Source organism: Haemorhous mexicanus, chromosome 13, assembly GCF_027477595.1.
Source record: "Haemorhous mexicanus isolate bHaeMex1 chromosome 13, bHaeMex1.pri, whole genome shotgun sequence".
NCBI classification, from domain to species: Eukaryota; Metazoa; Chordata; class Aves; order Passeriformes; family Fringillidae; genus Haemorhous; species Haemorhous mexicanus.
The window spans coordinates 12,380,710-12,408,316 of record NC_082353.1 but is presented as its reverse complement, the minus strand read 5'-3'; the positions used below and the strand labels follow the sequence as shown (position 1 = coordinate 12,408,316).

The window sequence follows — 27,607 nt, the reverse complement described above, 5'->3', positions numbered from 1 at the left end:
TTCTTTTTCCAAGTAACATTTATTAATAACATTTTTAAGGTGATAACTTAAGAGTCATAAGGAAGGGGGCAGTTGTCAGTAAACATACAATGAAAAGGTAGTAAGTTTTTCTATTAAACTACGACTAACAAGGCTTTTAACAGTGTTTAGCTCAACCAAATTTAATATTAAAAACATTCAAAATTGCTAGAAGTGTTGCAATCAGTTCTATTGAACTTATAAAAACCTCATTTCAGTAGTCAATACTAACCTACTATTTATATAAAATTTTAAACTCCATTCACAATTTTTGTAAACAAAGCACCTAAGCATTTGAAAGAAAAAAAAGTTAGTTTACATCCCACTAAATGGCAACACGTGTGTGAAACCTCAGGCATGATCAGGCATGGAGTATTATTAGGCACAGAACAAGACAGAACTTCCACAGCCAGCTGCTGAATGACCTTTTGTTGCCAAAGGTCTTTTTTATTTATACTAATTCCATTATCACTTATAGCTGAAAATTTAATAAATCCTCCATGTGGAAGATTTCCAAGAGACAAAAGTCATCTTACATAGGTTTGTGAAGCTTCTGAGGACTTTCAATTGTACATGATTTTGAATGAGTTATGACTTCTTTATCTCCTTCAGGAATTTCCAGAAACTTCTTCAAAACCACGGAACTTTGGCAGATACTGGGCTTGTCAAAGAGCATAGCACAGCAGAAGACACATTTTCAGTCTGCTATTAAAACGCTGAGGTATGCTTTAATTTATTATGAAATGCCAGTTAAATAAAACAGATGACCACTGTATTCTGAGGCTGTCAGTTCAAGCTTGAGTCAAGGGGGGGAACTACTGACATGCAAAAACTGCTTGTAATTTCTATTTTCTTAGGGAAGCTGCAAACAAGGTGAGTTATCTCACCCGTATCAACTGGCTCAATCTCTGTGAATGGCAACAACTGATATCCAGGCTGTCCTTTGTCTGCTTCTGACTCTTGCAAACAAAAGTTTAAACTTGATATAAATTAGGTAAATTTGCAATTAGCCTTTGTTAACTGCCAATACAGATTTTCAATTGTCTTAATTAGCACACTTCCAAAGTAAATCTGGGTAAACTAGATTTAATCAGGGTCAATTTTCCAGAGCTGACATGCCCCAAACTGACTAGAAATGTCTAGAGGTGACCTTCAAAGGAGGCACTTGCACGAGGCACTGCAGGAAAGCCTCCATTGCCACTGCCCAGCATGTGCTTACTCAGTTGTTTTCTCCAGGGTTTTTGAACTTGTACTTGCTATAGGAATGACATTCATTTAAAGAATAGGAAAAATGTTTTAACAACTACCTGACATTAGCACTAAGTGAACTCAGTGGTCTCCCCTTGTTGCCTTCTCCAGTCTTCTTTGGTGTCAAGTGTTAGCATTACAGCTATACAAATTTTCTATGCCTAATCCCCTCAATTTGCAGTTTCCTGAAAAAAGACCAGATGTCAAACAAACTCAAACTCTTCTAAATGCAAATTAATGATTTAAACTACTTATCCTTTTTCCAAGTCTTCAAAAGCAAAAACAAATTAAGATTAAACAAGTTAAACACATGCATTTGCCTTAGCTAACACAAGTACTACTAGCACTATTCAAACCTGTTTTGTCTATCAATTGCAAAGAATTTTCAAAAATACTTAAAAAAAAATATGGTGCAGATGCAAAAGGTAACAAAAAAACCCCTGTCCTGTCTTCCCCTATCCCTCTGAACTGATGCACAGCCAAATGAAGACCACGAATACACACCTACTCTCAACAGGTGAGAGAACCAGGCCAGTGTTAACATTTTATCCCATCCCTTAAAGTAGCACTTTCTGACCAAAAAACCTCTTGCCTTCCACACCATCTTGTCTGTCAACTATTCCAGGAGCTGCACAGAAGTATTCAAGATTATGTGTAAGTACTTTCCCTCTTTATTATTTTTAAATGCTAGGACATGTATATAATCCAAAGACTTGCATCAAAGCTCAACAATTTTCACAATTAAGGCATAAGCCAGTGATACAATGAGGGGAGTGGGGAGGAAAGTTCACAAGCCCACACTCAATTTGCCCTGTTATTTATTTTATGGCTCACAATGTACATCAACATACACACTGTTTACTGAATTACTTGTAGTAATGGAACTATAGTTTCATTCTTCAGTTGCTATAGTTACATTACTATCCAACTTTGCATTCAAAATCTGGAAAGAAAACATATGAAGGGTACTTTATTTTTTTTCAAAAAACCTAACTAGTCTTAACTTTAACAGAACATTTCACTTAGGATAATATGGGCAAGCAACTTTTATAAAAATATAGTGTATAGAAACACAGTTGGAAAATTGCATAGAAAATATCCTTTTATTTAAATTGAAATAAGGCACAGTGTTACTAGCTATGGTTTGGCTGTAAAAATGCAACTCTATTTTGATTACTTTTATGTTATTAACAGTATTTTCCATAAAAATATAGGTGCAGGAATAAAAAACCTTTTTATACAGAGTGGGAAACACTCTATTGTGAAATTTCACCAAATTTACTGTAATTCAGCTGTCAAAAATTCAAAAGCTATTTTAAATCAGGATATCCCACATATTATTGTCCTCCAGGCTGTTCAGTGGCTGATGCTGTGCTTTCTTCATTTCCTGTGTAATCCAGGTGTTCCATCATCTAAAAAAGAAAAAAAAAGGGAAAGAGATGGCTCTTTATAAAGAAATATTGCTTTACCCCATTGATCTAAAGTATTTGTTAGCTAAGAGAAATATAATTAAACATGTGTTAGAGTGCATTTTAGCAGCATACATTTAGGAGGTCCTCTATAGATCAGAAAAGTATTTAAGCCAAATAATCAAAGCTGTATTAGCTAATGCTTTCTACTACAAAACGAGTCTCCAACCAAGGACCCAAGTCCTCTACAAGAAAATGAACTTGTGAGTCAGAAGTATCTCAGTTATTAAATACAAAGTCTCTCTTTTCATGGCTGTAAAGGCTACCTATATTACACTTACTCAAAACTAACTGTAGTGGTCACATCTCTTCGCAAATTTTCCTTTTATTTCAGAAAGGATAAAGGAAATGGAACTAAAGTCCTGCATCAGGAGAGAATCCAAACTAGATTATTATATTGATGTAACTGATTGGATTGCCTGAATAATTCAAAACAAATTTGTAGTTGCCCTGACTAAAAAGCAGCCTGTTTCCCTATCCACTGTTGTATTGCTGGAGGCAACAAAAGTTCTGGTTTTCCTCCTGGAAGAAGGCATTTAATGAATTACAGAGGTAATACACACTTTTGTTAGTGTGACAAACTGAGAGCATTGGTTTGAGGGCTTCAGAATTGAGCATAATTAACAAGGGGCCAAAAACTGGGTAGTTTGGGTAGCTGACAGCCAGAGACAGAAGACACAGAAGTAGTACCCTAAGGCTGAAAATACAAAATGTGCCAAGGAGCTCATATGCCCGAAGTGGCAGGATTATTAGGATGAGATAATGTTTCAAGCATCAAAAGGTAGAAAACCCTACTTATGGTCTTCCAAAGCGGCATATTCTGTCTTTCTGTGCAACAGCTGCTCACTGTGTGGGTTCTGATCTAAGGTGGGCAGATTTCCACACAATTATTTTCCTGCCTTACTAGCACCTGCTCAGAATCCTTGCCAGGACAAAGCCAGCTCTGAAACTGCTGTGTTGTACACACTTTAGCGTGGTGTAATTCTGTGCACAGGGTAAAAAGACTTGTTCCATTAACTTTTCTCCTCTAGTTATGACCCAGTGCCCTTCCTTCTTTTATGCCACCAGAATTGTTTCATTGAAAGTACACCAACATACCTTATCAAAAGCACTTTTGCTTAAACAAGCTGTTTCACAGTCCAGCCACACCAGCATGCTGTGCAGTAAACCAAGATGACAGTTCCAAAAAACAAGCCAGTGGGGTTTGGGTAAGGTTTAGGAGAGCCCAGTGGACACAATATCCATCTAAGACCTGAAAAGGCCTTTCACAACCATGACAGTAAGAACTAAGGCAGGCACCAGTCTTGCCAATAGACTTAAGGACTGGGTTAGAGCAGCAGCACTCAGTCCAGCAGTGAATGCCCAGCTCTTGTGCTAATGACAATCTTGCATTTATTTCAGTATATCCAGAATTTTCCTCTACACTGACCAAAAACCCACATCAAAAGTCACCAAAATCAAAACACTCCCTACAATTACAGAACTCAAACCATCCCTTTGAATAAGGATTAAAGTATTCATTTCCAGGATAAAACAAGAACAACCTCTCCCCAAAGTACCATACCATATTACATGAAGTCGTGCCATACATCTTCCTTCAGCCTAGGGAGGATCAACTAATGGCTGACATAGAGAAAGTGATTTTCCTAACCATTTTTGTACAGTCTTTTCCTATGCAATTGACAAGATGTTCCTAGAAATAAGAGTTAAAAGTACTTGCAATAATTCAGTATATTCCAAAGTCAAAGATTCTTCTTGTAATTCTACAACAATAAGCAGTAAAGATGTTCTTTTGGTTTTTGTTTTTTTTTTTTAACAAATGCTGGCGATAGCACCTGTATGTAAATTTTTAAGTCTCCACTTAGTAATCAAATTCTGAAGTTAACCTTACAACCAAATGCCTTGTAAAAGTCTAAGGGTGTTGGGGGGGGGGGAAACAGAATTTTATATAAATGTTTTAAGGCTAAAAAAGCCACCCCACTTTTAATCTTTCCTCCACACAGAAGGACAGCCCACAACTTCAAGCTGGGGACAACAGGTGCCTCTCTGAAAGTACAAGCTGGCATTTAAGCAGCTTTGTCCACACAGCTATCTCCACTGTGGATTCTCTCAGGACAGCCTCTTCCTCAAAGCCTCAGCAGAAGCTGCAGGATTCTTTCCAATAACCAGCTGCAAGATGAAGGCACCTTGCTACAATCCTGGGCAAAGCTGCTGTTTTAACCTAAGAATGAGGCAAAGCAATCTGACTTTATGTTGTGGAGAGCTCATGAACACCTCTGAAGTGGAAGAGACTCTCACATCTGAATTTCTGACAGTTTTCAAGGGGGAGGTGTTAAGACAGCTTTGTAACAAAACCATTTTTGTTTAACCTATCTACTAACATGGTGAATCATTAAAAACTAAAACCAGCAAACTCACCCCCCCCCAAAAAAAAAACCACTTCCACAGAGCCAAACTAGAAATGACAGTACAAATCTCTCCCTGTAACAGCATACAGTACCTATGCACACAGTTGCTTGCAAGATTCATGGCAATAATGCTGCATTCGTGGAATTCTTAACAACTCCCAGTACAGATGAATTTGCAAGTACCTAAAAATGTGATTATATAACTTACTGAATGGCAGGTGCATGCTGTATAACATGCCAGTGACAAATCTGTTGATTTATTACTTCAAAGAGAGATAAGAAGTGCTAAACACTTCAAAATTACAAACTCCAACAAGTTTCAAGACTACTCCATGTAGAAGACTTCAAAGTTGCATTAGGCCACTAGATTTTCCATGATTTTGCTAAAATTATTTCATCGATTGCACTGATATAAAAACCAGTATTCTAAAATTAAATCAATAACTGGAAAATAAGTATGAAATTAATTTATCATGAAGGCATCCATGAGGAGTATAAGCAATCCAGAAACCTAGGTAAACCTTTATTTTACACTTCACAGCAGCAATACTGCCAGTTAGATGGCAGGAAAGTAAGTACCTTACTCTTCCAAGAAATCTCTGCACTTCAATGAATAGTTAAAATGTCTTCTGTGCAGCAACTCTTTACAGCTCAGGACTACACCATAAAAGAGCCACACTGAGCATAACTAGAATTTAAGACTGCATCATTATGCAGAAACAGAAATTACCTCAGCTATGAATTATGGGACCTCAGAGCTATCTTGGGGAGTCAAGTATTTGTCATACGTATAAAGTAGAAACTAAAAAAGTGATTTTAACAAACCTATCCAAGAACTCGAGTGTGCACAGCAGGACAGAAGAATTCTAAGTTATAAAAATAGTCTGGCCATCTGCTTTTAATTTGCACTCAACCCCTCCCACTTCCTAATATCATCTTTGGTTTATATCTAATTTCTTTATTATTAAAGCTTTTTAATGAGACTTAAAGTACTCTTTCTTAGAAGAAAGGAGCTAACGAGAAAAGTACTTTTTATTTGAGAATTTAAGACACAGTCAGGCAGAATTCACCAGCTCAAACTGTCTCCAGAGCAGACACCCTTCGCTTTATAAATAGATGTATAACTCCAGCAACTATAATTCAAGATTATATTTAAATGCTTAAATTCCACGAGAAGCTGAAATTTGAAAGCTTGCACTGCTCTCTGCAAGCTGTGTGGACAGCAAAAATAAATGCCATCAGTGTTAGCAGTCAGGAGCTGCTGCCAAGAAAGGTCAAAGCTCGCTGCAGCCCAGAAGTGCTGCGGCAGGGAGGCCCTGAGAGCCAGCCCCAGCCCCTGCTCCCCAGCCCAGGGCAAGCAGGGCAGACAGGACAGCAAGAAGGACACTGTGGAGCAGGAAGGTGACACAAGGGCTGCAGACATGATTACTAAAGGCAAATTTATAATGCTCAGCGTTGTAACACAAGACAACAAAATTGTTGTTTAGCACTAAGCAGGTTTTCACATCTATGAAGTAACACAGAAAAATCAGGTGAAGGACTGCAATACAGGTAACAGAAGAGGAACTAACACCAACTGCAAATATTTCAAGACAGTCCTAGGGTTTGGGAAGCTGGAGAGTAGAGAAGCAAACAAAGCCTGCCTTCAGGCTTAGGAATCACAGCTTCATTGCTACTTAATATTATGTTTTCCTGCACTCCTTTAAAAAATAAAAACCCCAGAAGAACTAAGTTTGAATACAGATTTGTATCTTGTCTTCAGTTCTACCCTCTTCTACTGAGTAATTTATATAAAATTAAGAGATAGATGCAAAAAAGACTGAAAAGAGGAAGCAGAAGGGGAAAAAGGAGAAAAAAGAAACTGTAAGACAATTAATAAAGTTGCATTAAAAGAAGGCCATAATCACACCTTGTAGCAAAGGCGTCCTGGAGGAGTCCGATACCTAAATAAAATTCATTCCATTATTAAAATCATACATAACAAAACCAACAAAAAAAAAAAAATCAGAAAAACCCCAAAATCCAAAAAGGTAACTAATGGACTATTACTATGAAGTTCAGTCACTCTACATGCTCTTCTACCCCTATTTTAGGACACTTTTCCCTAACAACTCCACAAGGTTTTTCTGTTCCCACGAGGGCAAAGCAAACCTCTACACAAGTCGGGCCACTCTTGTCAACAGAACAGCTCTGCCCAAGCCTCAATCACTGCTGTAGCAAAAAAATTGTCTTCTGACACCCTTCCATATCTTTCCTCCTCAAACTGAGCACTGAAAGCTGGAGATTTCAACCCTGGAGCTGTGTGGGTTGGGGCTGTCTGGGGTTTTGTTTGTTTGCTTGGATTTTTTTGCATGTTTGTAAGTTCAGTAAGGACAGTTCAAAATACAGTTTTAGATAAGAAAGACAACATATGAGAAAGATCAACCCTGCAGCTTTTCAAGAGTGACACTTGAGTAACACTCTCTGGGAACAAAAAAATTAACATAAAAATATTCTTCAGAAAGTTATAGAAAAATACAAGTTACTTCGTAAAGTTACACAGAGCTCAACTGCAGGCTCAGTTACAGACAAGTCTAACTCAGACACGGTGGAGTGGGGGGTTGAAATCAACATTTTAAGTTGTGCTAGAAATGAAGTCATCTAACTCAAAACAAGCTGAAGTTCAGAGTAGTTTTAATCCTTCAAGAAACCAGTTGAAAGGACATGAAATAACTACTATGGCAACATAATTCTTTCAAGTATGAGTTTTGCTACAAGAAGTGCAAGAAATTTTTGTTGCTACGGAGACCTGCCAAATGTACTTAGGCCAATCTTACTCAGAACTCAAATGAGGAAAACAAATTGCAAAGTGTTTCCCCCACAACAAACCCAGAGTCACTGGGCTTCATAAATGTGACTTGATTTTAGAAGAGCAAACAGTCACCAATTTATATATAAATACACAGTAAACCAAATTAATTCTGACCTACAGAGGAACCTTTCTATTCACTGTACCTAGATAGAGGTGATGGTAAATTCAAGCAATACTGAACTTAGGTCTCAAGTAAAACACAGAGTAATCTTGAGACTGCCTGTCTGATGATAAATGCCAGCTCACAAGGGTTACTGGCACACCCAGGTACTACAGCAAGTCACATCAGGGAAAATGTGTACATGTCAACAGGTGAGATTTTAAGAACTGCAATTCCTGGGTTGTGTTACACATAGCCAAGGGGGTAATACAGAATACCAAGGCAGTGTGCCCACAGTGTGTGCTGTGATAGCAAACAGTTACCCAGCCCAGCTACTTTGTTCCTGAATGCTCCATACAATCCTGATAACATAGGCCACCAGTGATGGATGGAAAGTTTCTCAAGTTCTAGTTGATCACCAATTTTTTGGAACTGTCTCTAATACAGAACTAGTGCAGTTTGGAGTCTGCATGCTTAGTTCAGTGACTCATGTTATACCACATCAAGAAGATAGATGGGGAATGTTAAAATACAAGAAAACATTTCAAAGTAAATAGAACAAATTACGTTTCCTCCCTGAGTACTGAAGCAGCTATTTCATCTCCCTTGAGCTTTGTCCTGCCATGTCAACCACTAGACTAAGATTTTCTAAGAGTAAAGACTACTTTTCCTTATTAGTTCCAGAAGATCACAGGAAAACTTGCAAAAACTGGGTTGCAGGTAATGTCACCAAGTTCTCAGAGAAGCATACTCAAAGGAATCAACAACAGAATACTCCAGGCCTCCAGCCTACCTGGTAACTGCTTCCTTTCCAAAACTTCTTCATCTCTTTGCGCCTCCAGGCAACAAGGGAGCTCGTGATGAGTGTACACGGTACAAGATAGAGAAGGGCAGGCTGCCCCATCTTCATCAGTGCCAGAACAATGAAAGTCAGCACCATGCCAACAGCATAAGCTATAAAAAGACATTCATACATACACAATCAAGAACAGGAGAATTTTCAGATTAGGTCAATCATTCAGTAAGACCATTTATTTTTTAGCAATATTTTCCTTCTTAATATAACCGAAGAAGAGACACAATAGGCTGCTCTATATTTGCAAGATTTCTCAAAGCAACTCACTGCCATAAAGAATAGCCACCTTCAGTAGAAGCAGGCACACTTTTAAAAACAGTTTCTACAGAGATTCTTGACAACATTGAATCTTACCTGAAGAAAACTATCTAGATCTGCCATTTAAAAAAAGCTACCATGAAGATCAACCATGCTGAAATATCACAATTTACCTATTGTGCAGGAAATGTAGTATATAGAAGATGATCTTGTTTGAACATCAAATCTTCGACAATAGGCAACCAGAAGCCCTTGAAGGGAAAAAAAAATTAAAAAGGAAAAGGAATAATGAAATGTTTAGTCATGACTTTTTTTCTCCCCAATTTTCCAAATGAAAGCAGCATAAAAGAATTTATAGTAAGTCTTCCCATTATGGTATTTTATCTTCTTCCAATATTTTTTTCTGTAAAGGCAAGAGCCAGTCTAAGAAATCCTACAGTAAATGGAGAAAAAACCATACTGGAAATATGAGCCAAGCAAGCTTGGAATTAGGTTTCTTGAAAACCCCAAACCTCTAATTACATTGTGCTATTTTCAGCTTTCTAATACAGAAGTGTAACAACCTATTTTTAATTTCTTCAATAGGATTCTAATGCTCACTCTTAACATTCAGCAATTTTTCCTGCACATTCTTGATTAAAGTAATTTGCTCAAGACTCCAATTATGGCCAAACTCAGTTCTTCTGAGAAAGATGGAAAAACTTGGCAAAACATTTTACATTACCCCATCTCTAATTACATAGTCTAGGATATGAAAATCCTACAAAGTCACAGAATATTTGCTTTCTGTGAGATTTTAATGATATTTAGTTAATACTGACAACTGGATTTACCTATGGGACTTGCATTTACTCAATCCAGTACAACAGAAAATAAAAAAACCCTTTCACTATTGAATTATTCTATAACACAGTGAGCTTTCTTCTACTATGGCTTTTGTTGTATTCTGCACTGACTGATCAAGGCAAACTGCTGCACTTGATTTAGTAATTACCCTGTGAATAAACACTGCAAGTCAGCTAAGAATAAAACCCAAAATATTTATTCATAAGTTAGTTACCAAAAAAAATTACTCACCTGGGACAATGATGTCTCCAAAACCCAACAATGAAAAGGGCAAGTCACAGAGTGTTGATGCAGAGTGTTCAAGTCTAGGCACTCTAATAACCACGGGTAACTGGAAAACATTATTTCGGAAGCCACATAAATCTCATCTAAAGCATTCTGGTGTTCTGGATATTTTTGGTTGCTTGAATTAATAAACAGTTTAAATATAATTAATTTATCATTAATGCAGACTTCAAAATAGGTAGGACCTGAAGTAAAAACCAGAAACCAACATAGAAAGTAGATAAAGCTTAAGGCAACTGGTAAGCTGGAATTTCAGATTTACAAATAATATGCACACACCAAAAAAAAAGTTAAAACAGTATTTAACCATGTAACAGGAGTAACAAATCTTGATTATTAACCTAACTATAGAATACTGATCAATGATATCCAGGCCCTAAAGAGAAATTTGGACAGTAAGGTTTTCCCCAAAAGAACAGTCTTTTCAGAGGAAATAATTTAAAAATCCAGTATCTGAAATACAATCCTTACTTTCTCATGGGGAGCTGAGCGTTCAGTAGGGACTTCCACCAAGTTTCCATCACTCTAGGATCAAACCCAAGTCAACAGGCATTTAATACTTATAAGAAAATAGCAGAAGCTGGCTATATTTTGTGAGAAAGTTATGCTGAAAAGCACACTATGAATTAGCTACACAGAGTCAGTACTTTAATGCTGCACATATTACTATGACTGTTCATACCTTTTCACTGTTTCCAAAGGGACCAGCTGCAACTTCAACCATTATACTTGCCCCATTCTGAAATTAAAGTTATTTTTCAAAAGTCAGTGGTTTGATGAACCAAAACTTTCATACCACATTTACAAAAACTGCTTGTCCCTCCACTTACGATTCAGGTTTGGAAAAATCCTGAATATCAAAGGGAATGCTCTGGTATTGCACAGTATTATACTGCATTGTTTGACAATAAAAACATCTAGTCCAGCCTAAAATAATGTTAAAAAAACCCCAAACAACAAGTCCACTAGATGTAGCTGGAATTTTAGATAAAAGCATGTCAGCTTTTTCTTCCATGAGCTTTCTGCTTCAAAAGAAAAGCAGTTTAACACTTGCACGCAGCTCATACCACACTGCAAAAAGTACTAGAGCATATTCCAATAAATGGGTGTATAAAGCAAAAGAAGGACAAAAATTGGAAGGCAGTAATTTCTCATGATCACACTAAGTGGGGATGGTTTACTTTTGACCATGTGATTGCCATAAAAATTGAGGCCACTGTTGTCTTACAAGGGAAAAAAATGGAAATCAGCTTTTCCACCTTGAGAACACTGCAAACCTGACCTGTTAAACAAAAAATATTCTCCCAAGGACCAGATATTTTTGTTCTAACAGTAAATTCACAGACATACCTTTGTGATAAATGGTGTTATGAAGACAAAAAACACATCATATAGAAGGAGGAGGCCTAGAAGTATTACACAGGACTGGCAAAAAAAAAAAAAAAAAAAAAAAAGAGAAGAAAATATTACTGTGGGTTTTGAAGTATCACACGGATGTGTTTTAATCTGGCATAACATTTAGAACAGGATTAGTTTCTTTTATTAATTATTAAAAATTGTAAGGATTATGTTTTTTAATATATATTTCTTGCATATTGAAAACCTACTTCCTGACAGTAAACGTGCAGATTGATGGCAGTAAAATATTATCTTAAGGTAAGCAACTTACAGTACCTTAAAGTTGGGCATTTTCAGTGTTTTAATGAAGTTTAGGCAGAAAGCAACTCCCAAAATATCTTGCAAAATCCAAGCCCACCTGAAAAAAACCCCAAAACATTTTTACAGGTTGTTCAAACTGCTGCTGGAATCTAGATTTTTCTGGAAATACCAAGGAAAATTTCTCAGAAAGCAAGAAATTAGTTTTTCAGAATTACTGCTACCAAACCCACAAAAGTCCTAGTTTCAAGATGGTCAGGTTATACCAGCCTCTGATCATAAATAGGTAACTGTTTGTGCTGGTAATGGCTGGGATAGAGTTCATTTCCTTCACAATAGCTGCTAAGGGCTATGTTTTGGATTTGTGCTGGAAACAGTGTTGATAACACAGGGATGTTGTAGCTACTGCTGAGCAGAGCTACTCCCTGTGCTATTCTGCACCTCTTTTCTTCTGTGGCAATCATTAGCAATCAAGCTAGTTCTTCCCCATCTTCATAGTTTTTTATAACTTCAAATTACCACACAGCTCATTTGCATTGCTTTGTTCTCTATTACTCCCATACTTGTTAAGCTTCAAAATACTTTCATGACTTTTTTTGAAATTGGCACTGGAGTGTAGAAGGATGCTGCACTCCAGGATTAGTTTTGTATGCTGGGAAGTTCATTAACACCAATTATTCACCTTACTCTTAAGCCAGAATGCACCACTTACCTATCTTCATTTCGAAATACTGCCCAGACAACAGCTGCTGCTATGCAGAATATAGCAAGAAAAATAAGCCTCACTTCAATGGTTTTGTTGGAACATGTAACCCTAAAAGAAAATAATTAAATTAAAAGAGAAGGCCTGCAGCAGCCAAGACACATGCCTGTGCTATCACACATCCTTAAGCTGACAAGGAGTTCTCAACCCAACAACCTCTGCTGCCTGTAGCACAGTACTTGCTCCAAACAGGATCAAATGTGGAGGATCCTCCCCTTACAGAATTCCTTGATGAACAAAATAAGCACACATGACAGAAGAGCCAGAATTTCGTAAAACCAAGTTCAAACAGCCAACCAGAGCCTTTCAAATTTTATTACAGAATGCTTTCAAATAAAGGTAATGCAGCAAATCTACAACTATTTTAACTGCTGATTATGCTACAGATACCTTTAATATTTATTAAAGCAGCTTGTAATTTTCTTTCGTAACTATCCCACACACTAAAACCATACAGGAAACAATTTGTCAAACTGTTCTTGTACTTTCTGCCTTGAGTAGTAACCAGAAAATACCCAGAGGAAGCCAGTCATTTTTAATAAGTGAAAGGTGCACAATACCTGCACTGCCCAAATGGGATCTCTCCTATTAATGCTGCAAGACAGTTGTACAGGCTCATTGCAGATGCCAGGCAGAAGACAGATATTATAACATAAACTAAATCAAAACAATGAAGACAGGAATCAGTGCCAAAAAAACCCAGAAAACAGCAAATAAACACAATAACATACATTTGATATTTTGTGTTCAGGAGGTGTCTGACTGGCACTGGGTGATGTGGCCTAAGGGTTACAGTAACAGTACTGAGTAGACAATTGGACTGGATGATCTTGAATGTCTCCCTCAAGCTTGAGGATTCTATAATTCCATGATATAAACTGTTAACAGTTATAACAGTGCTCAATAGTCACTGGAGACCATAGTATAGAAAATGCTGAATTCTGAGTGTCTCTGCCATGACAAAGTTCTCATCTAGCAAAAACTTGACTCAGAGGTGTCAGAATTGCTTTCTAGCAAGATCCTCACCAAAAAGCTAAAACCAAACACCAAACCCCAACTATCAAAAAAATGCTCCCATCAAGCAAACTCTAAACACTGCTAGGTTGTCACTGCCATCCTCCCAAGAATGTTGGCATAATTTTTTTTTTTTTCGCTCACCACTAGTCACCTCTCTTGCACATAACTTCATTTAGAACAAGCACTGTCAAGGCAGTCTTAGGAAGACAGCTGAAAGAACCTTTCCTTTAAGTAGCATCCTTTCAACCCTCAACTCATGCATGGAGAGAATAATTTAAGAAGTCATATTCATTTTGGTTTAGAAATCTAGCTTTTTAGACTTAAACACTTCATAATATCATGTAGAAAAATAAGTCAAATGAGATTATTCATTGTTTCTTACCTAACCATTTGTAGAAGAAATAAAGTAAGACCAGCATGACACAACAGATGACAACAAACAAGATAACTGTTACAGGGGTGAAAGTAACATTTTCTTCCTTTTTCCATCGGGTTTCTCTCTCCCCAGGACTTGCCACTGCTTTCAGATTCTCACTGTTTTAAGAAAACAACCAACACATTTACCTCCGATGACAGATTACGAAAATGTTTTGCTATGACCAGAATTGATGGTTATAGAACATTTAGCCTGACAAGGTTTCAGTTTAGTCCTTCATACTATCATTAGACTTAAACCCAGAGAAAACTGTATAGTTATTGTTTGAATTTCCCTCCTTTTTTTAATGAAGATAAGCACTTCCAACCTAGCATAGATCACAAGGAAAAGATTCTTAACTGAGCTCCTTTTCTATGGTGTGATAATTGCCAACTTGAGGGGAGTATCCCCAACCAAAACCCTGATCCATGTGAAGAAAAGTAGTACAGCACTCTTAAACTGCTTTTCAGGATCACTGAGCTCTATTAGTGCATCACCTCTGATTAGAAAATTTATTGGGTTAAATGCAGAAAATCTGATAAATATGTCTACAATAAATCAAAACCATAGGTATTGCACACTCTTAAAACTTCATCTAGACATTAAGAGTCTCTCATCTTCATTCATGTTAGAGAATGAAACTAGCTAAGTACTAGTTCTTTTACTCTTACACCTCATAATTACAGAGTAAGTGAAAGAGAGGTGGTATAATTGGGGATTTTTCACTGGGAGTAAGATTCCTGTGCATACATACTCCATATTTATACCTCACCATGCAAAATAAGGAGACCTAAATTGCTGTGTTTGTTCTTTGAACAGAGAGCCCTTCTACTCTTTAGTACAGAGCTGGTGCAAATTGCCCATCAGATAGTGTGTTCCTGAGGAATCCCAGCACCTACCTCCCAAACGCTGAATTCAGCACTGAATTCAAAAGAGAGTAACCCACAGGAGCAAGGCACCTTGTTAGATGAATCACCTTCTCAGAAGACATGCTTTGAATAAGCAGCTTTTTTTAAGAAATAAGCTCGCCCTAGATTTATGAAAGAGCACCTTAACTAGTTTAATAAATTACATCTAGGTATTTTTAATATGGGAGACAGCACCACATTTTGTTATTTTAGCATTCAGTACAGCCACACCCTGCAGCACTGCAGGTGAAAAAGCAGCATAATCAGATCCAACCTTTAAAAAAAGAAACATACACATCTCCCCTCCTTCTACTTCTTTAATCTCTTTAAAATAGCTAATTTGCATAACTGTGGGAAAAAGGAAGCTGTTGTTATCACATACAATCCTCTCCTTGTTGTGCTGGGGAGCAAAGCACCAGAACACCACTGAGACCCTGAAGGTAGCAACACACACTGGCCCATTTAGCATACACAGCCACCCAAGAAATACTGCAGAATAACACCATGCTCTCAAAGGCCAGCTACAGCCAGTTTAAGCCCAGACTAATAACAATTCTGTGCATCACTTAGAGCTGCACACCCCACAAGGACAGAGCAGAAACCCCCAGTACCCCGTTTCTTCTGTCTTTGCCACATTCTGCACTGCCACTCCCTCTTCCCTGCACAGGGACTGCTGCTGCTTCCTTGTCCTTGTCCAGTCCTAGAGCAGCTGCTGCCATCCCAGCTCTGCTGCTCCAGCAGATAAAACAAAAAGCTGAAGCAGATAAGCCAGGCTGGACTTTATCTAGAGCCAGCCAGACAACCAAACTGTGCTTCCCATTGCTCCTAGTGACAGGAGTGCTGCACAGCCAACTGGGATGGAGCAGCTCTACAGATCCCTACCAATGCAGACTCTACATACAATATGTATTTACCTCCTGAATCACTGCACTTTAAAGTGCAACTAAAATACCTAATTTCTATTGTGGATATTGGAGAATTATAATGCAAGTTACAGACTGTTTGGTAATTTGTCCAAATGTTAACTCATGCCTCCTCCTGAGAGCTCCATTATCCCTCAGGAACTTTTACAATCTATGCTTGAGGTTCCTCAAAGACCTCTGGTGATTTTTCAGAGGTTACAGTGCTCAAAAATTTAATGACAAAGCAGCTAATTGCACTTAGGTCTTCTAATTATTTAACTACCAGCCTAAAAGAAAACAATTTCTCACTGATCAGAGTGAGTTTTCACAGCCTTTGCAGTCCATGTAATTTAAGCAGTTCCATTTAACCAACTTACAGTTCTGCTACTCCGCTCCAGTAGCCTCCCAGTGCCACTGTAAACACAGCAATTAGGAAGATGACAACCATACTGTAGTCAAACTCTGGCAAAGGTGGTGAATACAGAGTCACATTAACTTCATTTCCAAGCACCTGAAATATAACATACATGTTGGTTCATAAGGGAAACAAAGAAATTATATTGCTTATTTTCCAACAAGATGTACATCATGATTTCCTCCTCTTACTCTACACAATGCTAAGAGGAAGCTTTCAACTCACTGCACAAGACATGTCGTATGTTTGCCAAGAAGCAATGCTTCCCATGCTACCTTTCAGGATGGTCAGGTTTGGAAACAAATCTGTTACTACTCCTGTGCAAATACAGAGATACCACAAGAGAAAATGGTACCTCTTTGCATTCTTTCCACACTTCTCAGAAGTTGTACCTCTAGCCCAAATGCCTCCCCAAAATACACCAAGTGCTATCAAAGACATCTGCTCTGCAGGAAAGCACACCTAACTCAATCACCTTGAAATACAACTCACAGTTCCACTGAGGTACCAGCAGATCTTCCCCTAGCTCTCAAACCCACAGAACTCAGTTCAGAGACTGACACGAGGCTTCACACAGACAGCTCAAGGTGGCAGGAAGTTATTTACCAACAGCTTAAGACAAACATGTGTTGAGATGGATTCAAATGAAAGCAATTTTACACTATTTTAAAAATTTAAGACCTAAGGAAAAAAAACAATCAGCTGAAGTACACAGAAGGAAACGGGAGAGAACACTGAGATGTAACTGGTACTGTATTGTACAAAAATCTTGAAAGCAAAACCAGGGTGCTTCCATTTGACTGAAAGGTGAGATTTAAAAAACAAAGAAAGGATGATAATTTGACAGGAAATGGAAAGCAGTAGGGAAGACAAGTTTGCTGTTGCAATCAAAGTAAGTCCAGACATCTAAAATAATTGTGCAGTGAGAACAGACTTCAGAGACGCAGAAAAAAACCCAGATTTGTTTACAGTCTGCATGTGAGATAAAAGCAAGAGACAGAAGAACATGCCAGACAAGTTTGGCTACAGAAAGATCAAACTGGCACTAGAAAGACTGAATGGGAAGACCAGTGGTAGAATGGAATACAGTGGCCACAGATGAAGAAAGCTGAATCATCTCAACATCTAAATTACAGATAATAACCTTTCTGCAGGCTAAAAAAGTCAGAATCATTCCTTTTGCCTGAAGTTATGGAAGTTCAGAAAACAAGGAATAAAATTAAATTCTAGTGAAACACTGTAGTTGTATGAAGTGGAACATAACATTAAAGGGGAAAAAAAACCCTACTCAAATTACAGCATCCTTTATGTAAAAAAAACCAAACAAAAAACCAAACCACATACGCACAGAAACCCAAACACACACTACCAAGAACCAAAAAACAGCCAAAAATCCTAAGAGGCTTATACATTTATAGTATTCAGTTCCAACATATCTTAATCCAGTTTTTCCTTGACGTTTCATAAATCTTACAAAGTATAATTCACATTAAAATCCAGAGCAATTGTTTCCTTTTGTTCCTATTGTTCCTCTCTTCACTAAAAACTTCCTAAGTCTCAACTCCCACCACAGGGAGCACTAGAATGAAACAGACTGCATCAGGTAACAAATCTGCAAGAGAGCTATCCACTGACTAAAAGGTTTGTAACACTCTGCTATTGCTATCAAAACTCTTAACAGACTTGGCTGTAATGGTGAAGGCTAACAGAGTTGATTTACTTGTCAAGTAAAAAGAATGCTTATATAAACTACTTCCCTCAGACTGGTGCTGTCTCTCTCTTTCTAAATAAAGGAGGAAGCTGGAAGCTTTAAAGAGAGTTAAACATGAAATGCAACTGTAGTTGGAAGTGTACAATGGCTGCTGGATTCCAAACAGTGCATATAATTCAAAATAACAGCTGCCAGTGACAGGACAGAAGGCTTTGGCAAAAAACTAGAGCAGAACCAGGAAAGATCACTTGTAGACTAGGCTGTGTTCCTCACTACTTTTATGAAGGTAGTCTCATTCTAAGACAAAAATTTATTATTTGATTCAGCAGCAGTATGAGACATCACCTGGCACACCATCTACAGGAGAGGTGCTTTGATGAGTTACTCCAGCTGCACAGAAGTGATTCCACATCACACCACTCCAAGCATAACTGGACAATAAAGAAGTGCAGAGAAGATCCAGACCTAACTTGCCCCAGTTCCCTTTCATGTTAGTAGGGCATCCTAAAATCACTCAAGCAAGCAAACAACACTTATCTGACTGAAGAAACAAATCTGAAGACAAGAGGACAAGCAGAACCCAACTAGAGTACTTATCAAGGCTGTGGCAGACTGAAGACAGCACAAACCTTCAGTCATGCCAGTGCCTATCTGTAATGAGGACAGTAAACAACCAAAGTCCTACCAATCAGGCAGTTTCAGCTTGCATACTTACCTAAGACAACCTCCCATGGCAGCTCTGAAGATTAAGAGCAGAAATGGTGAAGTGAGCTTGCAAATTCAACTCAAGAAGCTAAGACCACACAGTGCTAGCCTCTGCTATCCCCAGAAAAACATGTGCAACACAACTCCTGCTTAGCAAAACTATGCAGCACTAAATAAAAAACCAGAAACAACAACATAATAACAGAAAAAGCCACACTGATGAAAATAAACTGTTTTCCTTAAAACCCTGTACAATGTTTTGTTATCCTAATGTTACAGGCCAAGGAAAAGAAACTACAAATACTCCCAAAACAAACTCCCCTGCCTCTAAAGTGTAGGACAACTGTACAACTGCTGTATTTTAATAACATGCATTTGGCATCTCACATCAACTCACCAGCAGAAAAACTCCACTGCCTAACCACTCCTCAGCTAATGCTGCCACATTATACAGAGGGAGCTCAGCATCTGGCAAAGGCAAAAAATTCTCAGTCTTTCCTCAGGATCCAACCTGCCCAGGTGCTGCTTGCCTGAAAGCTCTGGTGCCAGCAACTACAGGCTCAGCTGTTGTAGCTTCTGCACTAAAGAACAGCCCTCTCAGGCTACAGCTCTTCATGTGTGTCAGGCACCTGCAGCTGTATCCAAGTCTACTGCAAGACAGCTTGTCTTGTTCAACAGGAAACTTTTAAGGTTCCCCATCCCCAGTCAGGTATTCTGTTTCCCATTCTCAGTGTTCTAATCAATCAACCAACCAACTATTCTTTCTTGTTCACCTGCTTAGGAAGACCAGTACTTTCACAGCTAAATGTCCATCCTCTCTAGGAATGAAAGCAGTATATAAGCACATTCAAATCACACAGACATCCAGACCTGACCTGAAATTAAAATATTTGTTCAAATACCTAAGTTTCTACAACCATAATGTGCTGAAGTTCTGTTACTTACCAGCTGCATATCTACTATGTCACTATATCTTATAAGAGCAATTGGAAGAGTCACATCTTCAAAATCAGTCTTGTTATCTGAAATAGCAGACTAAAAGAGAAATTTTAAGTGGTAAGTATGTTGAGCCTATTTACAAAGTAGGTTAGATCACTAAAAGCAGATTATCCTTTCAATTTCAGTGTATTTGTAGGAAGGCAAAAACCAAAAAGCTCATTCATCACCCTTTCCAAAAGATTAAAAAAGACAGATGTACTTAAATCAAACCAGGTGATAATACCAACACATCTGGATTCATACTGCTGTTGTGTTTTTATAGTATTACAAGGGATAATCAAAACTGGTTTTAATTTCTACACCTCTAAAACAAGATGAACTTTTGGTGATAAACACACAAATTAATGAACTGTACATATTTGTACATACACTTTGCAGCTGCAATGGAGAACAAAAAAGCAACGAGATCTCACAAGACCTTTTTTGATTTCTAGTTTTGGATTACATTTCCCTAGCTTATTTTCATCACACATGTCTATAAAACAATATCACCCAAGTTTACATGGAGTTCAGAATGCACTAAAATTAGGGACTGATAAAGACAAGTATTTGCATTCAGAAACATGTTGGAAGATATAAGGAACATTTAAAAATCCAGCTCTGTAGCTCCTCTGAGCTGATTTAAGCCAGCATTGCACAGCCCACACAGCTCTGTGAGGAGGGTAAATGACTCATGCTGGAATTCCACCTGTGGTCAGGGTCCTCTGCATTTGGGGCTTCTCTCAGCTTACCCTGCTCAACACTGCATGGGACCAAACAGACAAGACACTATTTCAGTACAGAAGAAAACTGTTTGTTGTAACTTACCAGCCTAGATTTACTGGCAATCAAAAGCATTTTAGCACCCAAACTTTGTGCAATTCTTGCTTTCTCCAAGAAAGTGCAGTTTCCTCTCATCACTACAACTGCTTTGTCTTTCATTAAGCCAGGAGGAACTTCAGCTGAACTGCAGAGGACTGTAGAAGTCAGGTTTTCCAGAGCCCTGAAAGTCTGCAGAGAAAGAAGGAGAAAAGGAATGTGATTAAAGTAGGAAATTTGATATTACAAACAAATTCATCCAGATGACTACATTACTATGCTCTTTAACTGGAAATTTGCCAGGAAGAGGTGTAACAGAAAAGAATAATTCAGGAATATAAAATCACAGCAGCAGTTTCTGCAGCCTGCAATAGTGAGGAACATTTAGAGCAGCACAGAGCTGAAATAATCTGGCTATTTCTAAGGGCAATTTCACAGTAGTTGGTAATTTAAATATAAGAAACTGATTACACAGAAAAATCACCTATTTCAAGACAATTAAACAGTACATCAAACTGATGAGCCAATAGAAAAAAGCTTCAGAAGTTTACCAATTTTTGTAAAGAAATAAACAAATTTAACTCCCAAATATAGAACTCAGACAGAAGGATAACATCCAAAGGGAAAAAAATTAACAGGATAAAATGAATACATAAAAAAAACTGGTTCTAAGCACAGAGTATTCCCTTTGTAAACTCTAGAAGTAAACTCTTTCAAGGATAGAAATGTTCACTACAGATTTTTTTTCTGGGTGATTGGGGTGAAGGGGACAACATGAACCAAAACAGCAAATATTCAGTGTAGCACATATTTAACTTAAAATTTTGAAGACCATTTATAGTTGACTCAAATTCATACTGCATTCTAGTTTTCTTAGTGAGTATGACTACAAGCTACTTACAGCATTGTCCAAGGTTTTTGGAAGAGATACCCAATTGGAGTTGTAAATGATGCAGTAATCCTTAGTTACTGGAGGCACCCCACTTCCAGAGGCATGCAGGATCCCCTCATCAGCAGCAACCTGCAACAGATCACAGTGTGCTGAGTTACAGCAGGTTCAGAATATCAGTTATGCAAACTTTCTTCTGAAAAGCTTAGCATGACAAAGATCTATTAGGAGAAAAGGGATTTACTAAACTCATTATTTTACAAAATAACTGATTCCCTGAGAGATGGAGAGCTTGAGAGCAGGTTGAAAATCTAGTGAGAACCTAGTAACTGTATAACGCTGCTTATCCTCATTGCAAATACAGTGTGTTTATGACATGTACAGTTCATGTCACCAAGCAGAACAAAAGCAAGAAACCAAAGCAAAGGACTTCAGATTCTCTATCTTGTGCCTTCCAAAAAGTGTAAAATTTTACATGGAAAGCAATTAGAAGAGTACATGGAAAAGAGGTGAAGTTCTAGAGTCTTCCTTCCTCACAGACTCTAGAATTTTCCCTACTAATAAAGGTAGGGGGTTATATGTATTACATATATATATATATGTATATGTATTATGTATATATATACATATATACACGTACAAATATATATACATATATACACACACGTATGTATGTATGTATGATATGACAATTCCCCAAATATTTTTTGTCAAGTATCTGTAAACACAAAGAGACCATAGAGTACCTTAAGAAGAATTTGTGTAATCAAGGAGATACTGGTGTTTCTTAAGATTAGAGCCCCTCAAGTAATATGATTCCTTTTATTTACAAATACAGCTGAATTGTAAAACTTGTGACAATGTTAGGAATGTATACTTCTCCCCAAGTGTAAATAAAGCTCAGGTATCTAAGTGGATAAATGAACAGACTAAAGATTAGATGCAACTACAGCTGTAAAGCAGTGAAAAGAAATAAACATTATTTGCACCTCAAAGAAGTATACCCACAAAAAAACTGGAAGATGTTCTTATTTCAACTGTTGGCCTTGAAACTGACCTTTATAGCAAGAAGCATCATCAAAGTAAAAAAATTTTTTTAAAAAAAATCCTGCTGTAAAATTCAGATTTGTATAAAAAAACCACTAACATATTAAGCTAGAAGTAGGCAGGGGTATGGGGGAGAAGCCCAAACAGATAAACAATGCTAAGCATTAACAGTGCTAGAGAGGCATTTCTCCTCAAGCTAGAAGATCTGTACTCTGCAGCAAGGGAGAACTGGAGAGAAAATAAAAGCATGTGACGATATTGTTTCAGAGGTTTATGTCTGCCTGGTTTGAATAGCAAAAAACCTTCTTCAGAGGAATCCATTATATTGGCCCCAGCGCACGAACATCTGCTGGGAGAACTGTGTCAAAGGGCCTGAGCACATTAACTGTTTAATACAGACCAGTTCTTCAGCTGTCAGCTGAAATAAATTGGTCCATGATTTATGATCAGCACAAAAATGATCAAGCTGCCCTCTCAAATGCTTTCACCTAGAAGTACGTGCTAATGGTGAATTAAAAGCAGTAAAGACTTCTAAAAGGTGCAAGCCCCAGAGGTTTACATCCATTAAAAGCTTCTTCTGCTTCACCAAACAGAGAAAGAAGTGTTTTCTGGGTTCCAGGAAATCAAGTGTTAACGCTACACAAGATAAATCTACCTAGAAGGAGTGATTACTTGCTTACATGATATGCATGTTTTGTTTGGCAAGCTTCCCTCCTCTGGGGATTAATCAGGGCACACAATTCATCCTCATCAGGTGGAGGGAAGCAGGACCTGAGCATGACGTGCAGCCACACCTATTCACTGCTGAGCTCCAGAGACTGCATTTAGAAGTTAAAAATTAAAAGAAACGCTACATGATACACCTCACTTGGAACATCTCCAGGGAAATCCTCTTGCAACCAGCTAAAGTCCTGTTACTTTCTAATGGCTTCAGTATCCTTTCACAACTGACAAGGGCTAGGTTTGGGTAGGTGGCCTTGCAGTCAGCTGTGCCACCGAACAAATCCTACTCTCAGTACACATACATTTCTCACCAAGCCCATTTTCAATTTTATTACTTAAGAACAAGACTAAATGTGTGATCACAGTAACATCTCTTGAAAAGATTAACCTGCTTCCCTAGACTGATTTGTTCTGGCATAAAAGCATTCCCATGGAGAAGAGGCATGACAGCTGTCCTTACTTTAAAGGGGCATCACCATCTCCTTTCCCTTCAGGTTCAGACAATTCCCAATATCCCCTCACCTCCAAACAAATTCCTTTCTATTTCTAACAGGTAGTTCTCTCATCATATTTCCTTCCCTTATCACTTTAAATTTTTGTTGTATAATTCTTTATCTTTGATAGAGAAGAACTCTCATTCTGTCTCTTAATGCCTAATTTTCCAAAGGTGTTCCTGTCACTGCAGGGATGTAAGCTTGGGCTGACTGCTGAGCTTTGGAGTATCCCAGTAACTCTACCACACAGAATACAGGAAATCAGATGAACCAGGAGACACAGAGACAAAACCAAGCCCATGTTTACAACATCCATCACAATTAGTACCTAGATAAGACATAGAGAATCTCAAAGGTACAGACTAGGGAGAAGGTAGTCTGTATGTAGCAAGTGACAACATAAAACCCACAGAAACATAAAAAGGCAGGGGGAAAAAAATAGCCATGAACAGAACAACCATCATTTTGTTGTTCTGCCAGTGGTCGTGTGACACACACAAACCAGCCCTTCTCCCTCCCTCCAGGCACTGTGACCCAGGAGGACAGGAGCCCATGCCCAGAGAGCAGCAGTGATCCTTCCCCAAAGCCAACTCCCCACACTGTTAATGTCAAGGCACTGCTCCTGAGGCAGAATGACCTGGTCTAATGCTCACCACTGCTACAACTGCATCTGTAGAGCAAAGAAGGAGGCAGGACACAGGGCCTGAAGTCTTATAAGAGGGCAGAAGCCCTTTCCCTTGTCAGCAGCAGCAAACCACTGAGGTAAAGGGCAAAGCCACTCTTCAGAAAACCCCAACATGCCAGTGACAGCTACCTGGGACTCAGGAAAAGCCAGGGAGACAAGTTACTACCCCCACAGGCATTCTCGAGGTACTAAGAGACTGTGTTGTGCACCTGTTGCTGAACATATCCAATGGTGACTTCCTACACAGGAAAGAAGTATTCTGCATCCTGTCTTACTAAAACAAGATAAATTCTGTTAAAATTAAGTAAAAAAAAAAAAAAATCCAAAAACAAACAACAAAACAATTTTATGGAACAGCATTTAATGCATACATGTCCTTTATACTGCCTAAAAAGATTATGGATGTTTCTGGCTTCCCCATTTCACTACCCCATTTGGCAGAAGGTGGTCAGCCAGATTTCCACGGCAATGTACACCTGTGGAGAGGGAGAAGCTGAGAATGTGTGCCACACCGAAACCAAAACTGAAAATGGAGGAGACAAAAGTCAGGATACACACACACACTAGGAGTTTCCCCCTTCCCCGCATCCAAATTTAAACACCATGTTTATCCACGAAGGCACACGTAAGACTTCTTATCTCAACTCCCAAGGCGTGACCGGAGCTGGCCCGGGCTGAGCTCCCCGGGCCCGTGGGGGGAACCGAGAGGCCCCGCCCGAGGCGGGCACAGGAGGCCCAAAGCCCCGGGCCCACACTCCAGCCCAACCCCGAGGCGCTCGGCGGCAGGGGGAGCCGAGCCCAGCCCAGCCCAGCCGAGCCGCGGGAGATGGGAGCTGCGCGGGCCCTGCGCACCGCGGCCGGCGAGCTCCCGGGAACGGGCCCGGGGGAGAAGGCGGGCAGAGGGAGCCCCTGGGCCGGCAGCGAACAGAAGCGACAGGCAGCGCCATCCGCCAGCGCCGGCCCGAGCGGCGCCGCTCGGGCCCGGCCGGCGCGGCAGCGCGGCCCCGCGTCCTTACCAGCGGGAGCAGCAGGGCCCACAGCGCGGCCCACAGCAGCCCGGCCGCCCCCATCGTCCTCCGCCGGCTGCTCGGGGAGGGGCCTCCCTGGGCTCGGGCTCCGCACGCCCCCGCGGAGCCTTTCACCGGCTCCCGGCGCGGCGCCACTTCCTCTTCCGTCCTTGGCCGCCGCTGTCGGCCGGTCCCGGGACGCCGCGGGCATGGCGGGCGGGGGCGGCGCTGCCGGCGGGGCGGCGCTGGGGGAGCCGGGCGGGCACGGGCTGCGCGTCCCCGCCCCCGGCCCTCTGTGTGCCGCTGCACCCACAGTGCGCTCTTTCGCTGCCATCCGCAGGGGATCCGCGGCTGTCAGAGGTCGCGGTATCCACCCAGCAACCAGTGCCAGTGTTGTAGGCACTGAGGGGCTCACTAAAACTCCTCAGAGCCCCTACAAGTAGGAGGAAACGGCTGCGTTTGCCTCATGTCTCCCGACGCAAAGCAAGCAGAGTTTTTCGTCTCGGTCCAGCCCTCGCAGAGCCGTGGGGAGAGGTGTGGTGAGGATAGCAAGGTCTCGTACGTGAGAGCAACAAGTACGAGAAACAGAATAGTGTGAACTGTAGCACAAGATTGAGGAAGTTGCGTGGTTTGCTTTAAAACAAAACAAAACAAAACAAAAAACAAAAAAACAAAAAAAAAAAAAAACACACACACACAAAAAACCAACAACCCAACAAGCACATTTCAGAGATTTCTTCCAGGTTTCGAAAGTATTCAAAGGGCTGTGATGCATCACATGTAAGAACCGGCAAGGATTTCCAGGAAGGGGATGGGCTGAAAGAGCTCCGTGATTTACCAGCAAAGGAAGTTGTTCAACATCCCTTTTTTTACTGGAGGTTTTCCAGCACTGGTTCCGCCGTCCGCCCCCTGCCCCTTCCCGGGGCCTGCCGAAGAGCCCGCACAGGGAAGAGGAAGGGGTGAAGATAAGAAAGATTGTTGTAGGAAGAAGGGAATGTGGCTGTGACTGAAACGGCGGAGGTGTGGGGGAAAGGGAGACTCAAGAGTGTGAGAGTTGAGCTCCAACTCAGCATCAGTAAATCAAAACCTTAAGTGGATAACTCGCTTAGTTTGAGTTCCTCACAAACTAAGTGTTTATTAGTTATTACTACTGAGGAAGGAGATTCCTGCACGCATGGTTTTTCCCTCTCTGTGCATTTAAGAACAAAAGCATATAGAACATCTCCTGAGAACATTCTCCACTACATTATGGCAAATTGTCAAGAAGCTGTTCTGTTGCTGTAAAAACTGAGTAATGTTTACATTATGTACATACCTGTACATAAGTAGTGTTATAATCAGTACTGATATTTTGATGGTAACAGACAGGCTTTTTATTTCACTTAGTGACAATCTGCAATTCTTCATTATATCAGCAACAGAACAGGCTTGTGCATCTCGTAGAATTGCTGACTTGCAAAAGTGTATCTAACAATTTTATGTGCTTAAACAGTTAAACAGATAATGGCACACTAGGACACAGCTAATAATTAATATTCTGTGCAGAACTGGTGTTTAAAAAAACAGGCTAGTACGTTGTCCATCTGTGTGCTTCTATTCTGGTGCTGTTGTCAGAGTAACCGTGACACTTTACGCCAACTACTATCTCTTCTTCTGAGTCTAACAAGATCTGGATGACAAATGAATACTGATTTACTTCAGTAAATCTGCCAATTCTGTGATCTGTAATGAGCTCTGGGTATGTACATTACACTGTATTTTGGGCATGGAAGAAGTGTTTAATTTGAATTGCAAGTGTGTAGCTGCTCCCAGGATCAGATTCCATGGCAGCATGTCCTGTCCTGCCACATACTAATCCTTCCCCTTGTGTTCCCCAGGAAAACACAGCAGTTTTTATTCTGTCTGCAGATGGAAATAAAAATGGGCCAAGGAGAAAGGAATACAATTTCCTCTGAATAAAAGGAAATGCTCTCTCAAAAGTGTATGCTTGATTTGATGTCCCCTGCCTTGATGGTTGTTTAAAGACACTGTGAAAACATTTTTTACCCTAAACATGTATTCTGCAGTCCAGTGGGACTATGTGGGTTAGAAATACCTGCATTGAAAAGCTGTAGAGGGGGGCAGGGGGTTAGAA

The 27,607-nt window shown here is 39.6% G+C and overlaps 1 protein-coding gene across 5 annotated transcripts; it reads right to left on the bottom strand.

Annotated features, from left to right (window-relative positions):
* SPPL2A (signal peptide peptidase like 2A) lies at window positions 1-25,675 on the bottom strand. 5 transcript variants are annotated; one of them, XM_059858415.1, is made up of 17 exons: window positions 25,483-25,675; window positions 21,530-21,649; window positions 20,638-20,820; window positions 19,777-19,866; window positions 16,378-16,511; window positions 14,158-14,309; window positions 13,319-13,415; window positions 12,708-12,809; window positions 12,014-12,095; window positions 11,690-11,764; window positions 11,022-11,078; window positions 10,811-10,864; window positions 10,286-10,385; window positions 9,382-9,459; window positions 8,888-9,048; window positions 7,053-7,086; window positions 1-2,678 (listed from the first exon to the last, which is right to left on the bottom strand). In XM_059858415.1, exons 1-17 carry the CDS (start codon window positions 25,534-25,536, stop codon window positions 2,647-2,649), a joined length of 1,605 nt encoding a protein of 534 aa, XP_059714398.1. In that variant the 5' UTR covers window positions 25,537-25,675; the 3' UTR covers window positions 1-2,646. The 5 variants fall into 5 exon arrangements, with proteins under 5 accessions (XP_059714398.1, XP_059714397.1, XP_059714399.1 ...); XM_059858412.1 differs by lacking the exon at window positions 1-2,678 and adding an exon at window positions 3,754-5,326 and having other exon boundaries at window positions 7,051-7,086; XM_059858414.1 differs by lacking the exon at window positions 7,053-7,086.
* Between the last annotated feature and the right edge of the window lie 1,932 nt (window positions 25,676-27,607).